General features: G+C 39.7%; 1 protein-coding gene across 2 annotated transcripts in view; it reads right to left on the bottom strand.

The window, feature by feature from the left end:
* Positions 1 to 12,990, bottom strand: part of LOC121371453 — a 34,963-nt gene extending 21,973 nt beyond the window's left edge. For both annotated transcript variants that reach the window (XM_041497349.1, XM_041497358.1), the window contains exons 1-6: positions 12,882 to 12,990; positions 11,589 to 11,672; positions 5,174 to 5,324; positions 3,492 to 3,661; positions 1,133 to 1,304; positions 270 to 418 (exon numbers count right to left, since the gene is read on the bottom strand). In XM_041497349.1, the coding sequence (XP_041353283.1) occupies positions 270 to 418; positions 1,133 to 1,304; positions 3,492 to 3,661; positions 5,174 to 5,324; positions 11,589 to 11,672; positions 12,882 to 12,921 (766 nt within the window). In that variant the 5' untranslated portion in view covers positions 12,922 to 12,990. The remainder of the gene's footprint in view (positions 1 to 269; positions 419 to 1,132; positions 1,305 to 3,491; positions 3,662 to 5,173; positions 5,325 to 11,588; positions 11,673 to 12,881) is intronic.
* Positions 12,991 to 23,012: the final 10,022 nt, after the last annotated feature.

Here is a 23,012-nt window from a genome sequence, read left to right as displayed (position 1 = left end):
AGCGCTAAGATCGCTTCGTAGAACGGGGCCCTGGACTACTACCAACTGAGCAAGGTTCGGTCCCCAGACTCTAACACAGTCTTGAGACTAGACGCTAAGAGAATAATTTACGAGCCTAATTTTTCTTAGACGCAGGTGTAAGCATTGTAAATGTATATAGTTACACGCGTGCAAGATATAAACAGGCTTTGTAAAATAAAGAGTGTATTTTAAGCAGGGGCCTGGTTCGAACCCTATATTCAAACATCAACAGCTTATTGTGTACGCACCAACTTCGTTACTGAGGTATATAGAGATGATGTCGTTCTTCAGAGCTCCGCAGGTTCCCAGTTTCAAATCCAGGCAGGGGTAGGTGCAGTACATGTTGCTGATTTTCTTTGTTTTTCGTTTTATCACATGGTCACAGCCACAGTTCTGTCTGAAATATAACACAGATTGACATCCTACTATGGATTATTGCACTGTGTAATTCGTGGGGGTTTTTTCATAGAATAGTATGGGCCCCGTTCTACAAAGCGATCTTAGCCCTAAGATCATCTTAAAATAAAGTTTGTTTTGTTTAACGACACCACTAAAGCACATTGATATATTAATCATCGGCTGTTGGATGTCAGACATTTGGGAATTTTGACGTATACGTCTTAGAGAGAAAACCCACTACATGTTTACATTAGTAGCAAGGGATCTTTTATATGCACCATCCCACAGACAGGATAGCACATACTACGGACTTTGATATACCATTCGTGGTGCATTGGCTGGTACGAGAACTAACCCAATGGGCCCACCGACGGGGATCGATCCCAAACCGATCGCGCATCAAGCAAGCGCTTTACCACTGGGCTACAAGCTCATCGTAAGTAAATAACTACCTTTATCGTAGAGCTTAGATCATTTCGTGGAACGGGGTCCTGGTCATCACCTAGGAGCAGCCAGCCATATGTATTTACAATGTGATACATATACATACATATATGTGTTATTACCACATGTTATTTCCCGGTTGTTGTTGTTTTTGGTGGTAGTGGTGGTGATGGTGATGGTGGTGTGGTGGTGGTTGTGGTGGTGGTTGTGATGGTGGGTTTTAAAAAAATATTTTTTATTAATTTATTTTTTTGCACACTGTTCATACCCAGCGAATATTGCAGCGTATTTGAATCCCGACTTTGAGCAGTGTTTAATACAGTGACTGGCCTTCCCGTCTTGCATCTTTGTGAATTCGTGACTGAATGGCGAGTTTTTTATCAGCGGTACCCAAGCCATAGACGCGTCCAGAGGGTGGAGATGGTAACAGCCAACATAAACTGAAAGTGAAACCAAAATTATTTTTTTGAATAAAATAAAATAAAATACTAGTAAATAAATAAAATAAAAAGAAGAAGAGATTTAAAAAGAAATTAAAGTAACAAAGTTTTAAAAGGTAGCATATTTAGTTATGCGCGGATGCAGGGGTATGGAGTTGGGGGTGTACTCCACTCCCCCCCCCCCCCCCAACCTGAATTTTTAAAAGCCCGCGAAAATGGTGTGTTTAATATATGAACACAATGAATATATTTGTTTTTAGTAGAGGCCATGTAATATCTTGGTGTTTGTGGAAGATTGCCAAATGAAAAAAAAAATATATATATTAAAGTTTTTTTTTTTTTAACGATACCACTGAAGCACATTGATTAATTAATCATCGGCTATAAGATGCCAAACATTTGGTAATTCTGACTCAGAGGCCACCGCTACATTTGTACTAATACAGCAAGGGATCTTTTATATGCACATTTCCACAAGGGGCGAGGCGTAGCCCAGTGATACAACGCTCGCTTGATGCGCGGTCGGTTTGGGATCGATCCCCGTCAGTGAGCCCATTGCGCTATTTCTCGCTCCAGCCAGTGTACCACAACTAGTACATCAAAGGCCGTGGTATGTGCTATCCTGTCTATGGAATAGTGCATACAAAGGATCCCTTGCTGCTAATCGAAAAGAGTAGCTCATGAAGTGGCGACATCGGGTTTCCTCTCTCAATATCGGTGTGGTCCTTAACCATATGTCTGACGCCATATAACAGTAAATAAAATGTGTTGAGTGCTTCGTTAAATAAAACATTTCCTTCCTTCCTTTTCCACAGACAGGAAAGCACATACCACAACCTTTGACCAGTTGTGGTGCACGGGTTAGAACGAGAAAAAACAGATTGCCAAATGAATACTGTAGGTGCCATTTTTAAACATTACACCCCTTTCTTACCCCCCCCCCCCCCCCCCACCTCCTATAGGCGCATTTTACTAATGGAAACGAAGGAAGGTTTTATGAAGAGAAAAACCCTGTTTTATTTAACGATGTTAAACATTTAATTACGGTTGTATAGAAAGAAAGAAATGTTTTATTTAACGACGCACTCAACACATTTTATTTACGGTTATATGGCGTCAGACATATGGTTAAGAACCACACAGATTTTGAGAGGAAACCCGCTGTCGCCACTACATGGGCTACTCTTTCCGATTAGCAGCAAGGGATCTTTTATTTGCGCTTCCCACAGGCAGGATAGCACAAACCATGGCCTTTGTTGAACCAGTTATGGATCTCTGGTCGATGCAAGTGGTTTACACCTACCCATTGAGCCTTGCTCACTCAGGGTTTGGAGTCGGTATCTGGATTAAAAATATCATGCCTCGACTGGGATCCGAACCCAGTACCTACCAGCATGTAGACCAATGGCCTAACCACTACGTCACTGAGGCCGGTTACGGTTGTATAGCGTCGAACATATCGTTAAGGACCACCCAGCTTCCACCGCGTAATGGACTTCTTTGTTTTTTATTAGGTCAGGACAGGTCAGAGTGTTTAACTAAACGTTTTCCATTAGTAGCAAGTGATCTGTTAAATGCACCATCCCACAGACAGGGCAGTACTGCTTTAAAAGTGTTCCAATACTAAAGGATATTTATAATTTCTAGCAACTTTTGGTACCATGGTTTGTAGTATAGTGAACACGTCCAACCCTAGAGGGCATACCAAAGTTAAAAATTAAAGTTTGTTTTGTTTAACGACACCACTAGAGCACATTGATTATTAATCATCGGCTATTGGATGTCAAACATTTGGTTATTCTTAGAGAGGAAACACGCTACATTCTTTTCCATTGGTAGCAAGGAATATTTTATATGCACCATCCACAGACATGATAGCCCATATCACAGCCTTTGATATACCAGTCGTGGTGCACTGGCTAGAATGAGAAATAGCCCAGTAACGGGGAAGAGACCTTATATATGGAGGGTCGATAAAACCTACCGTGCAGTATACTCGAGTGTGTGATCTCGTACACGGACTGGCAGTTCCATAGACAGGATAGCCCATACCACAGCATTTGATATATCAGTCGTGGTACACTGGCTAAATTGAGAAATAGCCCAATGGGCTAGAGTGAGAAATAGCCCAATGGGCCACTAACGGGGAAGAGATCTCATATATTATGGAGGGTCGATAAAACCTACCGTGCAGTATACTCGAGTGTGCGATCTCGTACACGGATTGGCGGTTTTTGGCGCCACACGAAACGTTAACAAACGGTTCCTCGGTGCACACATAGCTACATTCCGTGACGTTCGTCTTCTTTATCTCTCCCTTTTCGTTAGTCAGGTTATTCGCGCAGCCGCAGTTTTCTCTGAAAGGTATTGTATAAAACATTTTCTAAAATATGTTTACTCATAACCGTACGGGCTCTCTTTTTTTTTTTTTTTTTTTTTGGGGGGGGGGGGGGGGGGATAGGCTGGCTTTTGCCGGAATTAAACGAAAAATCCCGAATCTGAATAACAACATTTATTCATATTATAATTACTAATACACAATGTACTTACTACCAGACAGCTATATAGGGTTGCAAACGAATCACTACGCATTTTTACATGGATTACAACTAATTTTGAGGGTAGAATGATGGACATACATAGTAAAAAGGTCTCAGGTTAGCACATTTTGCCCGAATATCTATAGCATTTTTGGCCGAATTTGAGGTTTTGCTTCAGCTCTAGTTATCTCGTACGCGTATGTGTTTACTTAGATTAAAGAAGACGAAGAAGAATCCTTCTTCATCCTTATGTATATAGGACAGAGTTTTCCCATGAAATAAACCTATGAAAGACATTTCTTTCTACTACCTCGTATGTACATTTCTTTGAAAGTCACTTTTCAATACTTAAGCTATTTTAAATGTCGGTGCAAGTTTCGTTTTAGCTTGTAATGACCCCCCCCCCCCCCCCACACACACACACACACACACATACACACACACATAATTATGTATTAATTTTCATTTTTTTACGATCCCCCTTCAAACCTTCCCCAAAGTTCCATTGGCGTTCCGCCTCATGTCATTGGGGGCCCCCCTTAATGGATTTTCTAGATCCTCCACTGGACATCTATAGTTCCACTTTAAAAACCCAAAACCAAAACAAACAACGACGAAAACAATAATAACAACAAACAAACAAACAACAGCAAAAATACATTTCATTTCAACTTATTTTCGTGCTTATATCCAATTAAGGTTCAAGCACGCTGTCCTGGGCACACACCTCAGCAGCTATCTGGGCTGTCTCTCCAGGACAGGAAGGAAGGAAATGTTTTATTTAACGGTTATATGGCGTCAGATACATAGTTAAGGACCATACAGATAGAGAGAGAGAGAGGGGGGAAACCATCTGTCGCCACTTCATGGGCTACTCTTTTCGATCAGCAGCAAGGAATCTTTTATATGTACCATCCCACAGACAGGATAATACATACCACTGCCTTACACCAGTTCTTGAGCACTGGCTGGAACGAAAAATAGCCCTCCAGGACAGAGGGTTAGCTGTTAGTGAGAAAGAAGAGGTTGTAGTGGTCTTACACCTATCCATTGAGTCATTAAAATTCGCTCTGGGTGGGAGCCAGTACCGGCCTGCGAACCCAGTACCTACCAGCCTTATGTCCGATGGTTTCACCACGACACCACCGAGGCCGGTGCATAAATACAACCACACACGGAAAAAAAAAAAAAAAAAAAAAAAGAGAGAGAGAGAGAGCAAAAAAACATGTGAGCTTTTAATAAAGAGATACTTTTTCTACCCCCCCCCCCCACCCTCCCCTCCCGAAAATCACCATGGCTACGCCACTGACACAGGTATTTACTACTTACTTGTCGACGGCGACATAGAAGAACTTGTGAGTGAGACAGTGTAGGAGACACGTGGACAGGGACGAGACGATCATCGGATGATACTGGTCGTGGAAGAACCACGGCCGAACTCCATCTGGCCGGAAACTCTCAACGTAGCAGCCGATATGTTCTGCAATTCAAACAACACGGACCTTAATTTCTTAAAACTTCGTGAGCCTAGTTTTGCACATGAACGTAAATATACTGAGAGGCATAAATAGCGCAATGGGTATTTCGCTGATATTTTCTTATAGAAATATTATGTCATCAGTATTAGGCATGCAGACAAATGACGTACTGGTAACAACTGTAATTGAAGGAAGATATTGTTCAAATCGGGTTTTTAAAAAATAAAATGTGGTTTTAAACAAAAAACACAACTGGGTTTTTTGACAATAAAACAGCAATTTTTTTAACATTACCTACCATGGCATATTAAAAAAAGACAGAAAACACTAAAAATGTGTTGCTTTTATAGGGAGACGAGAGCAGGCAATGCACATGCAAAAAGATTTTCATATGCAATGTTGTATTGTTATAATAAACACACCAGTTATGCTTTTTGCTGAAAACTCATTTTGTTCAAAACAAATTCTGATTTGAACAAAATCCTCTTTCACTTACAATTATTACCAACATGTTATTTGTCCGCATACTTAATATATGTGATTTGACATTTCTATAAGAGATTATTCAGTGAAATACCCATTGCGTTATTTATACCTCTCAGTATATATACGACTAAACCACAGTTCGTATTACCAGTTGCCGTCTTATCGCATGGGCACACTGGACAGTTGCCGTTTTATGGCATGGGGACAATGGGCAGTTACCGTCTTATCGCATGGGCACACTGGACAGTTGCCGTCTTATCGCATGGGCACAATGGGCAGTTGCCGTCTTATCGCATGGGCACAATGGGCAGTTGCCGTCTTATCGCATGGGCACAATGGACAGTTGCCGTCTTATCGCATGGGCACAATGGGCAGTTGCCGTCTTATCGCATGGGCACAATGGGCAGTTGCCGTCTTATCGCATAGGCACACTGGACAGTTGCCGTCTTATCGCATGGGTACACTGGACAGTTACCGTCTTATCGCATGGGCACAATGGGCAGTTGCCGTCTTATCGCATGGGTACACTGGACAGTTACCGTCTTATCGCATGGGCACAATGGGCAGTTGCCGTCTTATCGCATGGGCACAATGGACAGTTGCCGTCTTATCGCATGGGCACAATGGGCAGTTGCCATCTTATCGCATGGGCACAATGGACAGTTGCCGTCTTATCGCATGGGCACACTAGACAGTTGCCGTCTTATCGCATGGGCACACTGGACAGTTGCCATCTTATCGCATGGGCACAATGGACAGTTGCCGTCTTATCGCATGGGCACAATGGACAGTTGCCGTCTTATCGCATGGGTACAATGGGCAGTTGCTGTCTTATCGCATGGGCACACTGGACAGTTGCCGTCTTATCGCATGGGTACACTGGACAGTTACCGTCTTATCGCATGGGCACAATGGGCAGTTGCCGTCTTATCGCATGGGCACAGTGGACAGTTGACGTCTTATCGCATGGGCACACTGGACAGTTGCCATCTTATCGCATGGGCACAATGGACAGTTGCCGTCTTATCGCATGGGCACAATGGACAGTTGCCGTCTTATCGCATGGGTACACTGGACAGTTACCGTCTTATCGCATGGGCACAATGGACAGTTGCCGTCTTATCGCATGGGCACCTGGACAGTTGCCGTCTTATCGCATGGGCACACTGGACAGTTGCCGTCTTATCGCATGGGCACAATGGACAGTTGCCGTCTTATCGCATGGGCACAATGGACAGTTGCCGTCTTATCGCATGGGCACCGTGGACAGTTGCCGTCTTATGGCATGGGCACAATGGGCAGTTGCTGTCTTATCGCATGGGCACACTGGACTTGCCCGGGCTCCGCTATTTTAGGGGCCCCGAAATTCAATTTAAAAAATAAAAATTACGGGGCGGGAGGGGGTGTAGGGGGGCTAGGGGCCCCAGTACATTGCTTTGCCCGGAGGTCTCAAATATTCATAAGACGACTCTGCTTATAACTAATTAACAGTACAACTAATATAGTTTGAAGTACACATATTTTATTTTATTTTGTCCTTAAAATGCTTCATCTTCCGTAATGATGTAATTTTCTGCGTGAAATTGATGCCAAACACGTGTGCACGTATGACCGGTATAACTGATTGTCGCGGACGTAAACGTACGATGTTTTGTGAATTGGCTCCAATAAGGTTGGTTGGAACATTGAAACTAAACTTTCACTATTTCATACCTATATGCAGCCTATTATGAACTATTCTAGTGAGGTCTGGGGCTTCTGTATTTCACCAGATATAGAGCAAGTTTATTTACAGTTCCTAAAGAGACTGCTTTGTGTGCGAAAATCTACCTCTACTGCTGTGATTTATTATGAACTTGGACGTTTCCCTCAACTGATTATAAGGAATATTAGTATTATTAAATGTTGGGTGTTGTTATTAAAAACCGATAACTGTATACTCCAAGCTTGTTACAAGGAACTTATTGATCTACTACGGAGTAAACCCAATTGTAAAATGAACTGGTTGTACCATGTGAACAAATTACTATGTAAAATAGAGGATATCTCATGTTTTTTGTCAAATATGATTTATATCTCATCTCTTGAAGTTTACAATCATATCTCACGAGTCGCGCTTGCCCGAAGAGTGATACGATTGCAAACTTCACGAGATGAGATATAAATCATATTTGACAAAAACATGAAATTTATTATATAACTTTTGGCAATTGATCTTTATTTTTAAAATACCAGCAGCAAAATAGTTCCGGCTTTCGTACAGTGAAGATAACACTTTCTACAGTGACGATAACACATTTTAGAGTGAAAAAAATAGATAACACTTTTATTTCACTGATATTTTAAAATATTTCACTAAATGTTATATAATAAAATGGTTTTTCTTATGTGTGGGAAGCTCAGTATGTTACAAATGAAAATGCTTTCCTACATCAATTTAAACGTCTTCAAGACAACTTTATACAAAACACTGCTGCTGTACTTAATAACTCATCAAAATGTATACTATTCAAACATATCACGGATATCTTTCAGCTTCAGCCATATTTACAGAAACCTATTTTAGCCAAATATAGATGTATTCTAACCAAATATCGAACACGCTCTCACTCTTTAAATGTTGAAACCGGAAGATATTCTGCCCTGCACAGAAGTGATCGCATATGTTCATTATGTGATATAAGAGAGCTAGAGGATGAATTCCACTTCACACTCGTTTGTCCATTGTTTATTGAATTGCGTGTGAAATACATTAAGAAATATTATTACATTAACCCTTCAGTTTTCAAACTTATCCAATTATTACGCAAACCTAGCGTCAAAGTTATTAATAATGTCTGTAAATTTCTTTATGCTGCTACAGCTAAGCGTAGAACTTTACTGTAACTATACTCTACTGTGTCTCCCACTAGAATCAATCGTTCTATACATATATCTCTACATGTTACATAATGTATGTACAAAAAGTATTTACTATTATGTCTTATAATTATAGTACTGTATTGTAGTTACCGTTATTGTTTTAATATTTACCATCTTGCCAAAATCTTGTTTCTGTTTCTGATTTAAATGTGTATTATTTTGTTCGTATGTGCCGTAAGGCATAAGGAAAATAAACGAATTGAATTGAAGGTAACGCAACGTAACGCAACGTAACGTAATGCAATTGCATTGAGAAAGAAAGAAAGAAATTTTGTTTTATTTAACGACGCCACTAGAGCACATTGATTTTTTTATCTTATCATCGGCTATTGGACGTCAAACATATGGTCATTCTGACACTGGTTTTTTTTAGAGGAAACCCGCTGTCGCCACATAGGCTACTCTTTTACGACAGGCAGCAAGGGATCTTTTATTTGCGCTTCCCACAGGCAGGATAGCACAAACCATGGCCTTTGTTGAACCAGTTATGGATCACTGGTCGGTGCAAGTGGTTTACACCTACCCATTGAGCCTTGCTCACTCAGGGTTTGGAGTCGGTATCTGGATTAAAAATCCCATGCCTCGACTGGGATCCGAACCCAGTACCTACCAGCCTGGATACCGATGGCCTAATCACGACGCCACCGAGGCCGGTTCAGTTGCAATGAGACGTAATGTGACATAACACAACCCCCGCAACTGACCACATGTATGTAAAAACAATTACTATTTAGAGAGAATACTATACACTCTTTACTTATAAGAAAAGCTAAAGTTTGTTTTGTTTAACGACACCACTAGAGCACATTGGTTAATTAATCATCGATCGACTGTTGGATCTCAAACAATTTTTGGGTAATTATAATATATAGTCTTTAGGGGAAACCTCTACATTTTGTTTTCATTATATAGGACAGGACAGCACATACCACCGCCTTTGATATACGCTATAAGAAGACCTTGTACTTTCATGTGATTTCAATAGTGCATGAAAGAAATGCAATTTTGTATTTGATAAAACTGAGGGTGGGACGTAACTCAGTGGCAAAGCACTCGTTTGATGTGCTGTCGGGCTGAGATCGACCCCCGGCGGTGGGCCCATCTCGTTCCAGCCACTGCACCACGATTAGTTTATCAAAGGTCGTGATATGTGCTATCCTGTCAATGGGATGGTTTCCAAATGTTTAACATCAAATAGCCGATGATTAATAAATAAGTGTGCTCTAGTGGTGTCGTTAAACAAAACAAATAAAACGTTTTACAAGCACTTTCAAACATAGGACAGCACATACCACCGCCTTTGATATGCTCGCAAAGTGGACCATGTATATCCAAGTGATTTTATTAGTGCTTGAAAGAAATGCGATTTTGTATTTGATGGAACTGAAAACTGAATTCCTGCGTTAAACTGTAAATCACGTGTAACTGAAAGCTGATTTCCCGCGTTAAACTGTAAATCGTATGTAACTGAAAACTGAATTCATGCGTTAAACTGTAAATCATATGTAACTGAAAACTGAATTCCTGCGTTAAACCGTAAATCACGTGTAACTGAAAGCTGATTTCCCGCGTTAAACTGTAAATCGTATGTAACTGAAAACTGAATTCATGCGTTAAACTGTAAATCATATGTAATTGAAAACTGATTTCCCGCATTAAACTGTAAATTAGGGGTAACTGAAAACTGAATTGCCACGTTAAACTGTAAATCATATGTAAATGAAAACTGAATTCCCTCGTTAAATTATAAATCATATGTAAAAAAAATTCCCTCGTTAAATTGTAAATCATATGTAACTGAAAACTGAATTCATGCGTTAAACTGTAAATTGGGGGTAACTGAAAACTAAATTCCCACGTTAAACTGTAAATCATATGTAACTGAAAACTGAATTCCCGCGATAAACTGTAAATTAGGGGTAACTGAAAACTGAATTCCCTCGTTAAATTGTAAATAATATGTAACTGAAAACTGAATTCCCGCGTTAAACTGTAAATTAGGGTTAACTAAAAACTGAATTCCAACGTTAAACTGTAAACCATATGTAACTGAAAACTGAATTCATGCGTTAAACTGTAAATTAGGGTTAACTATAAACTGAATTCCCGCATTAAACTATAAATTAGGGGTAACAGAAAACTGAATTCCCGCATTAAACTGTAAATCATATGTAACTGAAAACTGAATTCATGCGTTAAACTGTAAATTGGGGGTAACTGAAAACTAAATTCCCACGTTAAACTGTAAATCATATGTAACTGAAAACTGAATTCCCGCGATAAACTGTAAATTAGGGGTAACTGAAAACTGAATTCCCTCGTTAAATTGTAAATAATATGTAACTGAAAACTGAATTCCCGCGTTAAACTGTAAATTAGGGTTAACTAAAAACTGAATTCCCACGTTAAACTGTAAACCATATGTAACTGAAAACTGAATTCATGCGTTAAACTGTAAATTAGGGTTAACTATAAACTGAATTCCCGCATTAAACTATAAATTAGGGGTAACAGAAAACTGAATTCCCGCATTAAACTGTAAATCATATGTAACTGAAAACTGAATTCATGCGTTAAACTGTAAATTAGGGTTAACTATAAACTGAATTTCCGCGTTAAACTATAAATTAGGGGTAACAGAAAACTGAATTCCCGCGTTAAACTGCAAATCACGTGTAATTGAAAACTGTATTCCCAAATTAACTGTAAATCATATGTAATTCAAAACTGATTTTCCACGTTAAACTGTAAATCACGTGTAACTGAAAACTGAATTCCCGCGTTAAACTGTAAATCACGTGTAATTGAAAACTGATTTCCCGCTTTAACCCGTAAACCACATGTGACTGAAAACTTACTGTAGTACTTCTTGGGTTTCAGTTTTCCTGGACCTGTGACTTTGACAAACATTAGCACCAATATCAGGGTCAGGTGATGAGGGCCTGAAAAATGAAACGTGTGGCTGACTCGGTGAGAGATTCAGGGCCGGAGGCTAAAATAACTAAGGGGTGGGCGGTAACATAATTGGGGCATAGTATAGACAGCTAGACAAAGAGCCAAGATGAGCTACAATTCAGCAAACTAAGTCAAAATTACTCAGATAGCTGCATTTCTCTTCTATTAACTGTTATGAAACAAAATCACCTCATAAAAACTGCGCAAATCTTTATATTTTGGACTTAATCCTACGGGACATTCAAAATTCAATAGCACCACAAATGCCCCCATCCGCTACCGCCCCTGGTCGGGCTGCTGGTGCTCTCTTACACTTGCCAGCGAGTGCTGTCCAAGAAACCGCTTCCTGTTATGGACGGAGAATCCAGCATGGGCCGACACCTGTGACCATGACAGGCGTATGCTACAACAGCTTGCTCCGAATGTGCACGTAAAACTCTATGACCTGACCTGACCTAACCTTGTAGACAAAAGGAATACGTTCAAACTACCAGACACATTCATATTTTTTAGTGTAGGGCAAGTACCCCCCCCCCCCCCACCTGCCGCCCGTTGGTACGACCCTGATATTTAGTCAACATACTGACATCGACGGTCCTCCAAACCTCCCCCAAAGTTCCCTTGGCTTCGCTTCATGTCATTGGGATCTGGATCCGCCACTGGTTGTTATCATTGCTGTTTTTATTACATCAATAGACAACATTGATTTATTAATCATCGGCTATTGGATGCCAAACATTTGGTCATTATGACATATAGTCTCAGAGAGGAAACCCGCTACATTTTTCCATTAGTAGCAAATGATCTTTTATATGAACCATCCCACAGACAGAATAGCACATACCACGGCCTTTGATATACCAGTCGTGGGGCACAGGATGGGACGAGAAATAGCCTAATGGGCTTATCGACGGGGATCGATCCCAAACCGACTGCGCATCAAGCGTTTTACCACTGGGCTACGTCCCGCCCCTATATTTAATCAAGAATACTAGTACATACAAAACTATTCCATTTTTTAAGGATCCACTGTTTGAGATGACCCCCCCCCCCACCCCACCCCGTGTCACGTGGCCCATTAGCTGGCAATTACGTCACAAGAACGGTGAAAAATACAAGTACAGTATCAAACATCGTTTTTTCCCCATACTCTTACGTATTCTCACCTTTCGCCCCGCTTTATGGAACATACTTACATTGCTTGGTGATTCTTATACTTGTGGATATGGTGGTCATTCTTTGGTCATGCTCTTTTTCATCGTTTATTTCAGCAAATTACTTCCGCATTATTGATGACGTAAGATCACACCATAAATGACGTCATTTTAGGGGCGTAGCGTGATCTGGACCTGGGGCAGGGAGGGTTTGCATATGAATCAAGTGGACCCTTTTTCTATTTTGCTTTTGCACCACCGGAAACTCCATATGTATAAACATGTCTGTTTTAGTTCTGAAAGCGCACCATTTACTTCAGCATGGGTGGTGTTCGTCCGAATCCCCGACCCCACCCCCCACCCCCCAGCTTACACCCCTGCATTTAGGCGTACATGTTTTATTTGTCTCAATCGTTTGAGGTTTTTTTCTTTTCTTTGTGTTTTTGTTTGTTTGTTTTCTTTTCTTTTTTCTTTCATTCTTTTTTTTAAATTACCTGCTCTGTTTACCCATTGGGCTATTTCTCAGACAGCCAGTGCACCACGACTGGTACACCAAAGGCCGTGGTATGTGCTATCTTGTCTATGGGATGGTGCATATAAAAGATCCTTACTGCTAATCGAAAAGAGTAGCCCATGAAGTGGCGACAGCGGGTTTCCTCCCTCAATATCTGTGTGGTCCTTAACCATATGTCCGACGCCATATACGCCTAACCGTAAATGAAATGTGTTGAGTGCGTCGTTAAATAAAACATTTCCTTTTGGTTCTGTTTATGGGGAAATGCGTATAAGCCTAAAAGATTACTACCTTTCTGTAGGAGTAGTATGTGGTAGGCTAAATTTGGCCAGTTTTGAGCCCAGAAATCATTTATTTAGTACCAGGGCCCGTGCTAATAAAACTTTTAAGAGTCACGACTCAACCTTTAATGACGTCACACGCATAGCCTACAATTTGTATGGAGTTTTCATGACATTAGTGTCTCAGACTCTATTAGAGTCTCGAGTCTAGACTCTAAAAGTGTTATAAGCACCAGGCCAGGATTTCATACCGGATGGGGTCACGTAAAAAAATCCCCACTCTATTAGGCCCTGAACGACAAAACCGTTATCCATGATCAAGACCGTATCTCTGTACAAGGAAGAGTCGAATGGATATTTGACAAAATAGTGGTTGATTCCATCATGAATCTCTATCTAGTGCCTCGTCTATAACAGGCCCGTGCGCAGGGGGAGGGAGGGGTGCGAGGGGTCTGCCAAGGTCCGTCCGTGGATGTTTAAAAATAAATTTGACATTTTGATACATCTCCTGCATTCTAGATTTTAAAAAATTTCGGGGGGGGGGGGGAGCATGTCCCTGGACCCCCTAGCAACTCCGGCCGTCGATTACGCACACACACACACACACACACATACATTTCTGCGTACGGGCCTGTATAAGAGACTACCGGTAGTTTATTATATCAAAACTAGCAACGGACAGGCCAGTAATCTATATTAGGTAGAGAAACAAAAATTGTGAAGAGCAGGCGCGGATCCGGGTTGGGTTTGGAGGGGTGGTAGGATGGTGGAGGGAGGGGCCTGTTGAAACACCTTTTACTATGCCCGGCGCACGCACACACACCTCTACTCCTTTCAGAAAACCTTGAATCCTTGAAGAGTAGGGCCTCCACGACCCGGAGACTTAAGGGATAAAGTAAAACAGCGTTATGCATCTTAATTCCAACGCTGAATATGGATGCCAAATCATGCCATTGTAGGCTATTGCATTCCATGTCTTCCCTCGATGTCTTTAAGCCCTATAACGTAACCGGCGGGAAGCATATGACAAACTGCCGTAAAGAATATAATTAAAGGCATACTGTCACGGATTTAAGGACCTTATTTTTCTAAAAGTTTATAATAAATAAAATTTACATTAATTGTTGGAAACCAAATCTAGCTATCGCATCACCTTAACTGAACCATGATGAAGTGAAATCCACGTCATTCCTCTGGGAACTTTTAGTTTTTGAATTATGGACCATTGCCATAATTCAGTTATTTTTACGAAATGTCGTTAATAAATGGAGTACGGTGGTTATGTAGATGGTTGAATAAAGTTCATTTAGGGACAAATCAAATTATTTTTGTTCAGGTAATACTTTGTTAGACCATTAAATAGGTCAGTGGTCTGTGACAATATGCCTTTAATTGAGAGTGATCTTTCTTGCACGGGTACTCGAGCTAGACTCATCCCGTGCCCGAGTACTCGAACTCGAGTACTCGTGAAGACCCTACCGAAGAGATGCATGCCCACCTCCTGCCATCTATCTAGCTACTACGTCAATGGTGCCAACGAAAAACCATTCAATTAAAGGGATGCTCGTGCAAGGCTTTTGGATTGGTATACATATTCAACGATATATGATACACATTATTGCTTAATATCAACAAGTATAATCATATAGTTAATTAATAAAACGGTTAAATGTGACGGCTATTATATATAACGGGCGCAGCTATTTTGTACTATCCCAGTGAATACGCCCTCTGGCGAGCCAGTGGTTACGTAATACTTAACGTGTCACGTCAGGAATTAGTCTTAGAACTGAAGAAACAAAACGTATCTGATATTTTTGCGGATGCATCGCAACGTTCTGTAATAATATCCATCCTAGTAAGCCTGCAATAAGTATATACTATTTTTCAATACAAAATAAACCACCATTATCAAAGTGTCGAAATAACTGTTTTTGTCCATTAATTAACCCACGGACTGAAATAATAATCGGAATGTTTTCTTAGTTAATTGGTCTTTTCTTTCCGTGGCTTGTACCTGTGTTTCCTGACTGGCAGGTGTATATTTAAACGGCCCCCAGTCAATGTGTCTAGATACACTAAAAATATGTGCTTCTTTTATTAACATCACAGGGTATTGTGCGATAACCGCGCGGACACCCCTAAAATCATAATGGACATTATCAGCCGTCCTGCTTTATAACTGTAAAAATTCTGTAAAACCCTTGATTAAGTAGACTTTCCCATCTAAATTCACAAAACTGACCAATTACGGAGTCCCCAAAAAAAAAATTGTCACATGGGTATCGTGAGTGGTCGTTTTTGCTCCAACGTACCCTACCAATAGGCCTAATAATATGCATTTCGTTCTATTGATGTAAATTAAAATATATTTAGTTAAATAGTTTATTATACTATCAAGTCATTTATGTTGTTTTATAAGTCATGTTGATGAAAGCGAAGCGCCTTGTCGTAAATTAGCGCGTTTGTTTACACTGTGTATACAGGAGTTGGTCGGAGCTGACGTCAGTTCGCCCCAAGCTATACCATCGGACGCAACAAAAACGAAACAAAATGGCTGCCCCCAGTTAGCAGGAATAATCATGTTTTTTTTATTATTAACTCTAAAATTACGCGTTTTTAATTTGCTAAAGTGTCGGTATGTGTTGGTGGTCCGGGTATTGGAAAGACATAAGGCTCTTGTTTGAGTTGACCGTCCCTTTAACAATCTGAGCTCCGTTTTACGAACCGATGTTATCACTAATTCACCTTACGTACATAAAGTAGACTGTTTGTAAACAGAGCTTATTAAACCTTCATTATTATTTTGTTAAAAATGCAATAGTGACACAACGGAAAATCATGTTCTCACAATACAAAAATCATGGCCATAGGTTAACAGAAACTGGGAGAAATTTTTATCAAGTGTGGTAGGGGTTAAAAAAAAAAAAAAAACCCACTTAATAAGGGGTATGGCCACCTCTTGAATTGACCACTGCAGTGCACCGCAGGCGCATATAATTGACTAAAGTGTTGATTTCTGCCTGTGGAATATTGTTCCATTCCTGAATGAGCGCTTGAAGAAGTTCGTTGACGTTAGCGGGTGGGTTGGGACGACGCCTCAATCGTCTGTCCAGACTATCCCAGACATGCTCGATGGGGTTGAGATCAGGACTTTTAGCGGGCCAGTCATGAAATCAATGTTATTTGTCCTAAGAAAATTTACAGTGTCTCTAGCTGTATGAGAGGTTGCATTATCATGCTGAAAAATCGAGATGTTGGCGTTGTTATGGAACAGAGGAATGACGTGATGAGCGAGAATGTCATCGCGGTAACGTTGAGCATTTAAATTGCCATCAATGACGACTAGTGGTGAACGATAACCATGGGCAATGGCTTCCCAGACCATGACACAACCCCCACCCCCGAAACGACCTCGTTCAAGAACACAACAGTCAGCATAGCGTTCATTTCTCCTACGGTAGACGCGCACCATGCCATCACCACGTTGTAAAGAAAATCTGGATTCATCCGAAAAAAGAACGGTATTCCAGCGTCGCCGTATTCAACGAGTGTGTACATGTGCCCAATTAAGACGATTTAGACGATGACGTTGCGTTAAAACGCATCCGACGTAAGGACGTCGTGCATGTAAACCGTTCTCCCGCAGACGATTACGAACAGTTTGCCCACTGATTCGGTTATTATGAAGCCCAGGTGTGTTAGCAGCAGTAGCGGTGGCAGTTTGGAATCGATTGCGCAAATGCGTGTTCATGATATAGCGGTCTTGACCACGCGTTGTAACACGCGGACGTTCACGACGTGGCAAGTCGTTGGTGTTTCCTGTCGTTCGAAATCTTACGCGAAGATTTCGTATCGCTCGACTAGAACTCCCAACATGCCTTGCAACGTCTTCTGTCGACATGCCAGCATCAAGCATGCCAATCGCCCGTTCGCGTAAATTATTGGGTATTCTTGGCATACAAAAAAGGCTACAATGTAAAAAACGTTAATGTTTTTACAAATTTTGAAGCGTTTTCGTTCACTTGACAACAATGTCAGTAAGACAAGTAAAACAAATTGACCGAATACTACACGGGACATGTCGAACCATGCATGCACGTGCAAATTGAATTTCACGTTGTCGACGATTAACAGTGCAAAAATAATCGATAAAATTCATGAATCCTGATAATACAGCTCACGGCTAATACTACCTATATAATTTCATTACACAATGAATTCTTTAACACAACAAATACTATATGTACAAATCGGAAGTTTCTTTTTTTGTTCAGTATATATGTATTTTATTCATAGGCTGTCTATTTGTAAGAAGCCCAAACTGGACTTTGTTTTCATATTTTTGTCGGAAATAAAATGAAATTAACCCAGTATAAATATTAGAACGACCAGAAACACGTTTAATATACAGCTACTAATATTCTATGCAGAAAAATATATTTAATATGTAATTACAATAGTTAAAAAGTCTCTGGTAGTTGATAACACCTTAAACATTGCATCAAACTCAGGAATATCCCTTTATCACCCATGTATCGCGTGTCTGTAGACTAATCAACTATCTATTGTTAATAGTTACAAACACGAAAGTAATATACAGGACAACGAAAGTTAAAGTTTGTTTTGTTCAATGACACCACTAGAGCACATTATAAGTTGTAGAAGCATCACGAGGGGTATATGGCTTTTTATGTACCCTCTGTGTGTTCGTTTACCCCGAGCCGAAGGCGAGGGGGTAAAAGAGCACACAGAGGGTACATAAAAAGCCATATACCCCGAGAGATGCTTCTACAACGAATTTATCTTGCCGACATGTTAAACCATATAGCCAAATAATGAAATTAACGCCAGACAATAATTGTTAACAATTTATTAACGGAGCCGTACCACGCGGACGCGAACGAAACCACTTGCCAGTGACGAAAAATAGTTCCATCGATAAACGAGTTTTTAACTTCAAATGTTTGTAATACGAAATGGTCTGAAACAGATATTAATAAAAAAAAAAATAATAATAAATAAATAAAAAAAAAACAACTTTTTTTTATCAGAAATGTATGTAGTAAAAAAAATAAAAATATTAAAAATAAAAAACAACTGTTGCTAATCGCGCATTAATACAATAACACCACGACCGTAATTAGGTGGCCGAGTTCAACATTGCAGCTTTTAAAAGTATTGAAATAGTGTATTTTATAGTAAAAATAAAATTAATTATGTATACTTGATTGATTATCAATGTTATTTATAATCTAATTATTGCTTTAGCATTAACTGGGGCGGCTGGAAACTGTTGGAAATTACAGACGGGGTATAAGAGAATTTGGCTCCGCCCACAGGGGGATAAGGGATTTGTCCAACGGCAAACAACCAATGATATTAAAGAATTTTACATGAAGGCGAGATAATGATTTATTAATCATCGGCTATTGGATGTCAAACATATGGTCATTTTGACACAGTCATAGAGAAAAAACCCGCTACATTTTGCCATTAGTAGCAAGGGATCTTCTATATGCACCATCCCACTGACAGGATAGCATATACCACGGCCTTTCATATACCAGTCGTGGTGCACTGGCTGGAACGTGAGATAGCCCAATGGGTCCACCGACGGGGATCGATCCTAGATCGATCGCGCATCAAGCGAGCGCTTTACCACTGGGCTACGTCAAGAATTAATTTTTATACTATTTCTCATTTTAGCAAAGTGCACCACGACTGGTATATCATAGACCGTGGTATGTGCTCTCCTGTTTTTGGGATGGTGCATATAAAAGACCCCTTGCTACTAATGGAAAAATTAGCGGGTTTCCTCTCTAAGACCAAATGTCAAAATTACCAAATGTTTGACATCCAATAGTCGATGATAAATAAAGCAATGCGCTCTAGTCGTGTCGTTAAACAAAAACAAACTCTAAGATTATTATGGTAAGTATTGCGAAATTAACCCAGCACGGCACCTAACTGACAGTTTCAAAGACTTACTATGCTAACCACATCAAAAATCCATAATTTTATTTTAAAAACAACAACAAAAAAACCAACAACAAAAAAAACCCCAAAAAACCCCAAAACAAAACAACAGTTGTACTGTTTAATGATAACATTGTCTCTTAATTAATTTATTTTTCTCTCTCCAGTCAATGGAAGTAAAGTAAATAAACTTTATTTTGTTTAACGATACCACTAGAGCACATCGATTAATTAATCATCGGCTATTGGATGTCAAACATTTGGTAATTGTGACACGTAGTCATCAGAGGAAACCCGCTACATGTTTTCTAATGCAGCAAGGGATCTTTTATATGCACTTTCCCACAGACAGGAAAACACATACCACGGCCACTGTCTAGTTGTGGTGCACTGGTTGGAACGAGAAAAAAACCCAGTCAGCTGAATGGATCCACCGAGATGGTTCGATCCTGCGACGCAAGCACTTCAAGCGAGCACTCAACCGACTGAGTTAAATCTCACCCTCAGTAGAAGTAAGACGAACAGCGGGGTAAACACGGAAACAGGTACGTACATATTGGAGTTAACATATCTGTCACGCCACTCTTTTTTACTGTGGCTCAAGGCCCAATTCTTTCCGTACCTAATGCTAAGTTCAGACTGCCAACTGCCAGCAGAAAGTTGGCCAACTTTCTGTTGTCACGACTGTCCAGTTGCTAGTCTGAGCGCTCTTACAACTCGAAAACAAACGAACAAAACAATTAATTTGATCATGTATCATATTTGAAGAAACAGGACGTAACCCAGTGGTAAAGCACTGGTTTGATTTGCAATCAGTCTATTTCTCCTCGTTTGTGGGCCCATTGGGCTATTTCTCGGTCCAGTCAGTACAGCTGATGTAATATAGGCCGTAGTATGTACTATCCTGTCTGTGACATAGTGCAGATAATAATATCTTGCTGTTAATCGAAAAGAGCAGCCTATGGAGTGGCGTTAGCGGGTTTCCTTTCTATAATTATATTATATCTTAACCGTGTCTGATGGTCTATAACCATAAAGTGTGTCTATATTTAAACGTATAAATACTATATATTATATATATATATATATATATATATATATATATATATATATATATATATATATATATATATATAACCAACCGTCCCGAAAATTATTCCACACTTGTTTTTCATTTAGACCAAATTCTCTGTGTAAGCAAAAACGAAAGAGAAATCAAACAAACAAACCAAAAACCTGAGACTTCTTACCCACGTGCCAAAAGTATATGCCCGAGAGAGAGAGAGAGAGAGAGAGAGAGAGAGAGAGAGAGAGAGAGAGAGAGAGAGAGAGAGAGAGAGAGAGAGAGAGAGAGAGAGAGAGAGAGAGAGAGAGAGAAGATTTTCAACAAACAATGACAATATGTTTTTGTTTTTTTCTAAAGCTTTATTGTCGGAAGTTTGTCAAAATATGCTAGTACAAATGAAATAGAACAATTATAAATCTAATTTAACACATACAAATCAAATAGAACACATTCAAATCAAATTGAACAATGCAAATAAAACTGAACAAATGAAACGAGCACAACGATAATTATGTATGTAGTTTACAATAATCATACATTCCAATAAACAAGAACACAAATTCACGAACACACATTTCGTAAACAAGGGAATCCTGAGCTCACTTTACATATCATAAACAATTTGCATTATTTACGATTCTAATTTATTAATTTAAATGCAATACACGAAATGAATAACTAGTCACATGTTTGAGTCACATAGCTGGTATGTTGGTTAAAACACACCGCAAAACCCACAACCACAAACCCCACCACAAGAGTATTTAAATAATTTTTAAACATATCTGCATATGCAGAAAATTATCAGGAGGGGTGGGGTCGGGATTGCTTCTCCAGAAAATACATTAAAAATCTGCTTAGAGTAGGGAGGGGTTTCGATCCCCCCGAACCCTCCATCTGCACACGCGCCTGTGACAAGGTTAAATTGGGAAATTATCAGGGACTTTTACTTCATAGATTCGTAATGTACATCTTAAGAAGAAATAAGACTTTTTTCATTTGTTTTATCAAATTCAAATCTCCATTGATTGATTTGTCAAAATAACGAATTTTAATTTGTCAAAATTCGTACACTCAGCTCTAAGAATCATAAGTCAGAAATTAATTTTTAAATGTGCAGGGAACAAGAACAAACACTGATGTATATCGTTATTAAGTCGGAACAAAGGACGCAGTCGGCCTAACCCATAGTGTTGGATGTCAACTTCTTTTATTGTTACTGGCCCATATTATTAAATAGTGCGGTGGGTTAGACCTGCTACGTTACACGTGACAGAGAACGGGCAAGCCAGTTGGGTACTTGGCTTTATAATTAGAAATGCATGTACTTAAACTGATGTTTAAGAAACATCTTATTGCTCTCTCTCTCTCTCTCTCTCTCTCTCTCTCTCTCTCTCTCTCTCTCTCTCTCTCTCTCTCTCTCTCTCTCTCTCTCTCTCTCTCTCTCTCTCTCTCTCTCTCTCTCTCTCTCTCTCTCTCTCATGCATTATCCCTCTCATGCATTTTTTTGTTCGTTCTTTCTCTTTCTCTCTTTCGTTTTCTCTCTCCCCCCCCCTCTCTCTCTCTCTCTCTCTCTCTCTCTCTCTCTCTCTCTCTCTCTCTCTCTCTCTCTCTCTCTCTCTCCCTGTCTCTCTGCCTCTCTCTCTGTCTCTCTGCCTCTCTCTCTGATTCATTATTCCTGTAAATTCACGTAAACAATATATATTAGTAAACACTTAAAGCCACTATATATAATATGTAAATAAATAAATTTTTATAAGCCATTATTTATAGCTATAAATTACAATTCTACTAAGAAAATCATTATACAGGTATACAGTCCTGTATTTTGGGAGTGGGTGAGATAAATACGCACATATGCACATATACCCACCCATCCCCACCCATCGGACAAAAATGTTATAGGCATTTTTTTTTAAAGTTATTGAGGGTTCTTTTTTTCAGAACCACCACCCCCTTCCCCAACCTCCCCCACAGGAAATTCTGGCATGCATGCTGCGGTAGCTAAATCAACATGACAAACTTTCTATAAAATTCTTGGAGGAAAAGTTTAACAATATTACTAAAATAAGCATCTTAAACACCGACGTGACATCAGCAACCCAAGACGATAACAACGACAACAGCCAATTTCATTAAAACATGCAACAATAACATCAAAACTTTGAATTAAAACACACAACAATGACAACACCATCTGAACTAAAAACATATAGCAATGACAAATCATTTGAATTAAAACTAACATTTAAAACGACAATTAAATAATAATTACATAAAAATAAAAATTCAAAGAAATGTATATAATCTAGCAATTGTTGAAATATAATTTT

The sequence above is a fragment of the Gigantopelta aegis genome, chromosome 1 (assembly GCF_016097555.1).
Source record: "Gigantopelta aegis isolate Gae_Host chromosome 1, Gae_host_genome, whole genome shotgun sequence".
Classification (NCBI taxonomy): Eukaryota; Metazoa; Mollusca; class Gastropoda; order Neomphalida; family Peltospiridae; genus Gigantopelta; species Gigantopelta aegis.
This window is presented reverse-complemented; position numbering and strand designations above follow the sequence as displayed.